Genomic DNA, 9,259 nt, shown 5'->3' on the forward strand with positions numbered 1-9,259 from the left:
AGCTAAGACCTTGTGGGTTCCGTCTTCTGTCTGTTATGTTGCATTTACATGAATGAATGGAGACCTGTAGGCAGTGCTTTTTTTGTAAAAGAAAAAGGTGCCGGAACTCACACATGTCATACAAACCACCTTGCCTACCCTACAAGGTTCCATCCAAAAAAGGTGCCGGAACTCCGTTCTGAGCATTCTATGAGAGAAAAAGCCCTGCCTGTAGGAGTATTTCATGGAACATTACATGGAAATGTTACATCTATGCCTTCATCATACATAGCCAGGGTAAGATACTAGTTAAAATATGGAAAAGACCTGCCCCAAGTTGTAATCCCTCCCACATATACACAGTGGAGGCTTCCTGGGCGACTTTGGTCCACTCTTTTGTCTTTGCTCAAGAGACAAACTTGGGTTCAAAGATCCAGGTTCAAGGGCACGTTTAGTAAGAGACATTTTCTGAGTGACTGTCTCTCTGTTTCCCTCACATAACTCCTCTCACTTCCACGCCAGTTTACTTTGTGGAGCACTTGTGGGAAAGAAAGAAGGAAGAGGCATTACATACAATGGCTTTGAGCTCCTGAATGGAAGGTCGGATATGAACATGTTGCATAAATAGTGTGAAAGAGAGAAAAGTAGACTTGTCAGACATCGGACAGGCAAGGCTGCTGAATGGTCAAAAGAAAAGGGCGGAGGGGGGAGGGGCTGGAGTATTCTTTCATTTCTCCTCTCTTGCACACAAACATTTGCTTCAGTTTTCGCATTCTTTGATTCTGCACCTGCTGAAATTCCTTCCCCGTTAAACCTGTAGGTAGGAACTTGATCTTTTTTTTTAGTTAAACTTTTTATTTATTTTTTAATGTTATAATTATATCTTTGAAAAACAACGTGGTGGCTGAGTTACAATGATTCAATTCCATACAGATATTATTGATACAAATCTCCATCTATTCAGCCAATATTCCTCTCTAATTCCCTTAATGTGTACTGTCTCTTATTAGTATACTTCTTATTCTATCAATCAGATACAACGTAGCTTTCTTACATTTATCAATAATTTTTAGTTTATGCATGGCTTAGTTGTTTTAACATTCCATCTTTTAGACCAGACATGTCAAACTCGCAACGTCACATGACATCGTGCAATGTATCTGAACTTTTTCCCCATTGCCTGCAATGGGGTGGGTGCGGTTTCTTCATGATGCATCTGGCCCGCGGGTCGGCAGTTTGACACCACTGTTTTAGACCATCAATAACCTAGTGAAATTTCCCAGTTTTAATTTCCCATTAATATTGAAGTTTAACGTTTATTTGTAATCATTTCCAAGATTTAAATGGCCCCAATTCCCTTTGTCAGAATTCCCCACAACATCTGATGTTCAGGATGCCTATCCCAGCGATACGAAACTGGATGAGGGAGATGGAGCTTGTCTCTCAAACGCCCGTGGTGGCTGCATCGGCAAATTGGAAGTCAGAACTTGATCTTCTTTTGCTCCTAGCTGTCAATTTCCTAATCCTGTCCTTAATTCCTTGTGGATGTGATTATTGTAGGATAGGAGATGATATCTTTTCTCCCCTTTGGCTGAAACTTTCCTTCATTTGCCAAGAAGCACTTCAGCAAGCTTTTTTGTTTAAACCTCTGAGATGCCAGATTTTAGTAATGTATAAATGTGATAAATAAATGAATACCGGGATAAAGGAATAAATGGGCTGCAGGTGGGGAGAAGATCCGGCAGAACAGACCTAACTGGGACATTTTTTTTTCATTGCTATATAGAAACCTGAGGGTGGCTTCTGGAAAACCTACCTGTACTAGACAGGTGATGACATCTTGAAAATGGTGATGGAAATGAAGGATGTGGTTGACTCACAGAAGTTTTGGATATTTAATGCCTGAAATCCTAATCAAATCTATGCGGTGCTGAGACTCATCCATGGCTTCCAGAATTGAGGATCACGTTGATGCAGCTCCCTCTCCTTTGCTGAAGAAAAGGCAGAGATTTATATATGTTTGTTTGCAGTCTTAGAGTCATCTGAAATGGCTGGAAAGTGTTCCCTTCCCTGACTTGTTATAGCTTCTTCCTGGTCTCTTTCAACCAATTTTAAAAAGGCATTTTTGTAACATGCTGTGTAAAAAAAATCTATGTGATTCCCTAAGAGTGAGAATCCCTGGATGGGACATTATCAATCAGCCAATTCATTAATCAGGATATTCATCCTTGTCCACTCAGTTACAAGGCAGAGATGGACAACTTCCGTCACCCTAGACTCAGGTGAGTTTTAGGGTTTTGATTTCCCCCCATCTCAAGAAAGCCCAGCCCCATTGCACAAAATTGGATTTCCAAGTCAACCAGTCTTCCAATCTGTTGAGTCCTGTCCCAAACAAGTTCAGGACTGCTCAATCTTATGATTGGTATCCAACTATCTGAGAATTCTTAGACTGTATCCATGACAAGGGGACATAAAAACAACATAATCCTTAATTTTTATGGATGGAGGTGGCTGTTTTCAAAGAAAGTTCTGATCTAAATATTGTTATAGACCTTTATGCATTTGGGGAATGTGCACAGTCAGGAGGATCATTTAAAGGCAAAACAGCATCTGCAGGAAACTTGCAAATAGTAGGGATGAGATAAACATTCTTCATCTTGTCCATTGGTGAAATTCTTGGGTTCACAAACTGGGGTACTGTTGTCTTATTTATATTTTAATTTTAAGGGCTTTTTATAAAGGATAAGTTGCTTTGAGCCACTGATCTTATGTCAAGGGAGACCAACGCATAAGAACAATGGCTTGAGGTGACAATTTGAGTCTTATCTTTCAACATAGCCTTTAAAAATAATCACCAAAACATTTGATCCTATCCATTCTGGGACTGGAAAAGGGATCCAGCAAACTGTGGACACTGTTTGATGTTCATTATTTGTATTGATTACATCTGGTTTCTGATACAACTGTAGCAACTCTCAGCTATCTTTTTGATAAAGAGAAAGCAATAGGCAAGAACGTAAATGGAGTAAATCTTTAAGTTTCCATCCATGCACTATAATTTCCTTGTGGTTGTTAAGGCATGAGATGGTGAAAAGCAGTGCCAATGTATATGGACCTCCAATCATTTTCATAGAGTTCACTAATTAAGTTTAATCCAGATTACTGGGGACAAAATTCAAGCCCCACTTTATGGGAATCAATTGATCGTCCTGGATTGCTGACAGTTGTTAGAACCAGATTCCTTTTGTATGTCATTATTCGTTCTAATATGTATAGACAATGAACAGGGAAATTTTACAGGAAAACCAAAGCTACCAAGGAGAATTCATCTTGCTGGGAGTGGCTGACCGGCCACGCTTGGAGATGTTGCTGTTTGCCCTTGTCCTGGTCTGCTACTTGATGACCATCCTGGGCAATACAACCATCATTGTTGTCTCGAGACTAGATCCAGGGCTTCATACCCCCATGTATTTCTTCCTCAGCAACCTTTCCTTCCTTGACCTCTGCTTCACCACCAGCCTTGGGCCCCACATGCTGATGAATTTCTGGAGAAAAAGCAAGACTATCACTTATGGCGGCTGTGTGGCTGAGCTCTACATCTCCCTTGCTCTGGGCTCCACGGAGTGTACTTTGTTGGCTGTCATGGCTTATGACCGCTATGCAGCCATATGTCACCCACTACGCTACACTACCGTTATGAGCCACTCTCTGTGTTTCACAATGGCTGCTGTCTCCTGGATAAGTGGCTTCATCAACTCACTAGTTCATACACTGATGATTCTTCGGCTTCCACTGTGTGGACGGAATCAAGTGAATCATTTGTTTTGTGAGCTCCCAGCCTTTCTTAAATTGGTTTGTGTTGACACTTCCCTTAATGAAATTGTGATGTTTGCTACTAGTGTGGTGTTCCTCCTAGTACCAGTTAGTCTCATCACAATCTCTTGTGGCTATATAGCCTCTGCGGTGCTGAGGATTCGCTCAGCTGAGGGCAGGAAAAGGGCCTTCAACACTTGTTCCTCCCACTTGATGGTGGTGTGGCTCTTCTATGGCACAGCCATCTTCAGTTATCTCCAGCCTCTGTCCACTTCCTCCCACGATCAACGTAAAATGATTTCCCTATTCTATACCTTTGTGACCACCATGCTTAATCCACTGATCTACACTCTGAGGAACAAAGAGGTACATAAAGCTCTCCAAAGACTAATCAAGAAGAACTAAACCCCATGGGTTGAAGTTGCATCTGAAGATTCAACAAAAATGCTGTTTGTTTGTTATTCTTGCAGTAATTTTCATTGCATTTTCTTTTCTCTATTTCACAATAAGCATGTCTTATTATCTAGGTACCACAGTTGTACTCAAGACTGTAAAATTAAAGAATACACAAAACCCAAAACCGACAATCAGAACTTATTTTCTGAAATGTGTTTAGCTTGTCCTGGATAACACACATCTTGGGTCAACTCTGTCCCTTGATGTTTCATGTGTTTTGTTCCCCTGTGGAAAAAGGCATCTTCTGAAGTTCTTGCAATTTTCTTTTAATGACAATTTGAACTAACGTTATTATTCCACCCTTGCAAATCTTGCTTGCTTTGTGGCTTTTTCCAGGCCAAATCCTGTCAGCATTGTGATTTTTCCATTCTTTGGGAACACTCCTAATTACTCAACATTAAAAAAAGAGTTTCTTCATGATTTTCTTCCAGTTCCTAAACATTTTCTTTATGCAGAATGTGACATTGCTATCATGAGTTTTTGAGGATTATTATATAATCCAAAATCATCAATACAAATTTTTGGGGAGTCCTTATATACTATATTAAGGGATGTGGTGGCTCAGTGGGTTAGGACACTGAGCTTGTCAATCAGAAGGTCGGCAGTTTGGCGGGTCGAATCCCGAGTGCTGCATAGCAGAGTGAGCGCCTGTTACTCATCCCAGCTTCTGCCAACCTAGCAGTTTGAAAGCACGTAAAAATGCAAGTAGAAAAATAGGGACCACTACGGTGGGAAGGTAACAGCGTTCCGTGCGCCTTTGGCATCTAGTCATGCCGGCCCCGACCACGGAGACGTCCTCGGACAAACACTGGCTCTTCAGCTTTGAAACGGAGATGAGCACCAGCCCCTAGAGTCGGAAATGACTAGCACGCATGTGCGGGGGAACCTTTACCTTTACCTTTTTATATACTATATTATACTTAGCAAACTTGCAAACACTGCCATCTACTGATTGGCTGTAGTTGTTGCATAAACCATGTGAACATGTATTCCAGCACCCTCATCTAAATCATTTATAAAAATATTGAAGAGTACTGTACTGGGTCTAAGATGGAACCCTGGGTGCTGACTGTCCTAATTCCGTTGTAACATTTGCTAGACCAAACCCTAGTTGCATTGTGACTTTTCCATTCTTTTTGGACACTCCTTGTTCCTGAATCTAAATGAAGATTTTGCTCATGATTTTCTTCTCTTAAGAGAGCAGTTCCCAAACTTTCCCTCTATGCAGTTTTTGAGGACTATAATACCATCCAGAGTCAGCAATGCAGTCATTAGGGATTTTATTTACAAGTTTTTGTGAAAAAGAGAGTACACCCTCTTTGAGTTCTTTAGTTTTACATAGTATAAATCTTCTGCTCCTTAGCAGTTCTTAAAAGTAGTAAATACAACCTCAGATGAACAACAACACATGTCATCATTTATTTCACAAAATGAAAATCAAAATAGAGAAGCCTATCAACCTGGACTGAAAATAAATTGAGTGACCAGAACATTGGGGCAGTTCGCACAAAGGCAGTGTGTAAAGATAAAACATACATGTAAGAAAGTAGTTAATGGCTCAAGAAGAAGGGAAGACTAAGATGGCCACGGTGGGATGGAACTGAAGAGACCCTGTTTATAAACACAGATAACAACCATTCCAACAGCAAGATAGACCACTGGCAGCCAAATCCTCACCCTGAGTACCAGCCATACTGACTGGAAAATCCTCCAGAGATTTCTGGAAATCATTGGAATCCCTCAACTCCCAGCACAAGCCCAATCTAATTGCTCCATCCCTCTGCAGAGAATAATACTCACTCATTATGGGATTTAAATATGTGAACATATGTGGATGCCGCTTCTGGAAGTCCATTCTGGGTCTGGGCAACAAAAAAATTAGCTACCGGTTCTGCTGAAGTAGTGCGAACCGGCTGAATCCCACCACTGTAGTGATTGCTACACCACCACCACACACACACAAACGTATTGAAAATGGGTGCTGAAGTCTTTCAGAACTAAAATTTTAGGATCCCACAATGGCAAATCTGAGACCACATTGATCAGATGAAGTAAGAAAGCAGCTGGGCACTTAGCGAATTGCCTACCATTTCTTGGCAGTGCTAAAGATACCGTCCCTCCATGGTGGCACCTCAATGGAGAGAAAAAGAGAGAAATTACTGCTGAGCAGCAGTTCAGGAGTGTCACTGTGTTTTTATGTGTTTGTCAGCAAGCACGTTTCAGTCTGTTCTGCAGCTGTACTGTTATCTTATCATTGTAGCCATGGTGAGTGTCACATGTTCAACCATGTTTTGATTTCATGTCTGGCTCTACTATTGTGTGCGCATGTCCAAACAAAAAGTTTCTTCTTTTTCTTTCTCTCTTTGCTGTCTGGTGAGACAGAGCATGTAGTCAGTTAAGAGTCTTTCTTTTATTTTCTGATTAAAGTTTTTACAGTAGAATATGTTTCGGGTTTTCTTTCTTTTACCTGTTGTTCACCATGCGTCAAATGAACCACGGTTCATCGACTTCTGATAAGGAGTTTTTGATTTACTTCTTTGACAAGGAGTACATAGGCCTGCTGGGTTGGCTTGTGGTTTTTGCAGTGCTGCCAACATTGGGAATTAATTTGTGGTAGAGGAATGCAGACTGAATGGAAAGTCCATGGAGGGGTAAGTGCCCTTATCCCCTCGTGGCTGGTCTACATTGGGTGTGGTGGACAAAGACATTTTAGAAATTCTATCCAGAATTTTGTGTGTGTGTGTATGTCTGTGTGTGTGTGTGTGTGCAACATTAATTAAAAACAAAAACAAACAATCAAAATGTGTGTTTGTGTGTTGCCTACCACCATTGACATAACATCTTATGATACAAAGGCTGCACATAAATGTGTTCCACCATACTGTTCGTTCAATAGCAAAAACAATTTCTGACATCATTGAAATTTACTCATTTGTTTGCTGTTCCAAACTTTTTGCAGATCTCTTCCTCCCATTCCTGCATCTACTGTGACTTTTCTGACCCTCTAATATGCATGGTGGCAAACCTATGGCACACGTGCCATAGGTGGCACGCAGAGCCCTCTCTGTGGGCACACGCGCCATTTGCCCCTGTCCTAGGCCTTCAGCTGGGTTTTATAAAACCTTTTCGCTTTGGGCCTCTGCTGCTGTGTGCAAAAAAAAAAGTTTCAGTCAATCAATCTATTTCAACTTATCGTGGGGGAAAAAAAGATCTTGCAAAGTTGGAATTGATTGACTGAACGAAATTTTTAATCCCACCCAGTCTCCCGTTACCGTCCCAGCCATGCCCATCCAATGGGCCACGGCCATCCAGCATCTGGCGGTACATAAGTGGGTTTGGGGTTACAGTTTGGGCACACAGTTTCTAAAAGGTTTGCCATCACTACTCTATATCCTTCCTGGGTGAGCCTGTGCAAATGGTTTCAAGGGCTTTGCTGGATTCTGGAGGGAAGTGTCTTGTTTGCTGCTAATTATTCATCTTGAGTCCTGGTCTCCTGGGAATCATGACAACTTTACTGCATAGCAACTTTCAGTAAATAGTGAGAAATAGACAGGAATATTCCCCCCCTTTTTTTCCTCCTCCTCCTCCTCCTCCTCCTCCTCCTCCTCCTCCTCCTCCTCCTCCTCCCCCTCCTCCTCCCTGAAAATGCCTATAAAATGTACTGTGTTGCTTCTCTATAGGCACAAGTGAAAAATGGTCCTGAAATTATTACTGCAATGCTAGGTCCATTAACTTGAGATGGAGCCCTATGGGACTCTGTAGAATAATCAGTCTGACTATTTCCTTGTTGCTCATTGCCTCAACCTTCATTCCTGTCCATCCTTTTCATGCCTTCCTTCTTTCCTTGGACTCGGTTTCTATATTTCTATTCCTATCTATTTCCTGGGGGCTTGTTTCTGTTCTCATTTGGGGGGATTTCACCTCCCCGCTAATCTGTCTCCTCTCCCCACCTTTCAGCTCAAACTCTAATCCCTGGAATACAAAGGTCCATTCAGAGATGCTCCAGTGACAAGTATTTTGTCCTAAAACGGTGTCATCTGCTCCTTGAATAGAGGCCAGTTCTTCCTAAGAAGTAGAAAAAGAGTCACAGTTGGAGATTCTTACCTCAGATCATACAGGCATCCAAGATATTCCACACCAGCACAAGATGAGCTCAGAGGTAGCCATGTTTTTCTTACACAGACACAGGTGAGGTTGGGGATTAAAGTGCTTTGGGGTTTTAGTTTATATAATATATAAGTAACGGGGTCATATTATAAGTAACAGGGTCATATCTCTTTCTCCTTTTTTATTTATCATTTATGTATGTATGTATGTATGTATGTATGTATGTATCTATCTATCTATCTATCTATCTATCTATCTATCTATCTATTTTTCTTACACAGACACAGGTGAGGTTGGGGATAAAAGTGCTTTGGGGTTTTAGTTTATATAATATATAAGTAACGGGGTCATATTATAAGTAACGGGGTCATATCTCTTTCTCCTTTTTTATTTATCATCTATGTATTTATGTATCTATCTATGTATCTGTATGTATGTATGTATGTATGTATGTATCTATCTATCATCTATCATCTATCTATCTATCAATCATCTATCTATCTATCTATCTATCTATCTATCTATCTATCTATCTATCTTCTCCATCATCATCTATCATCTATCTATCATCTATTATTATTATTATTATTATTATTATTATTATTATTATTATTATTATTATTATTATCTTCTATCCATCTAACATCTATCTCCATGATGAGTACTTTTTCTAAATTATCAAGGCATAGAATTTGTTCTGTGTAGAAATCTTTTGAATATTTTCTACAAGCAAGTTAATGCTGATCATGAAATATGCTCTAATTTGGTTCATTTATTACAGTGGAATTCACCAAAGGTAAGCTGTAGCAATAATAAAACTCTGAGTTCTGCTGGGGTTTAATGTCAGACTATCGCACAAAATTGCTATACACATTCAATGTATGAAAAGGGAAAATGTAGCACC

The 9,259-nt window shown here is 40.4% G+C and overlaps 1 protein-coding gene across 1 annotated transcript; it reads left to right on the top strand.

Annotated features, from left to right (window-relative positions):
- Positions 1–3,254: 3,254 nt before the first annotated feature.
- LOC310634791 (olfactory receptor 2G3-like) lies at positions 3,255–4,197 on the top strand (the record flags this gene model as incomplete). Its single annotated transcript, XM_083353328.1, has 1 exon — positions 3,255–4,197. Exon 1 carries the CDS (start codon positions 3,259–3,261, stop codon positions 4,195–4,197), a length of 939 nt encoding a protein of 312 aa, XP_083209454.1. The 5' UTR covers positions 3,255–3,258.
- Positions 4,198–9,259: the final 5,062 nt, after the last annotated feature.

The sequence above is a fragment of the Vipera ursinii genome (assembly GCF_947247035.1).
Source record: "Vipera ursinii genome assembly, chromosome: 2".
NCBI lineage: Eukaryota > Metazoa > Chordata > Lepidosauria > Squamata > Viperidae > Vipera > Vipera ursinii.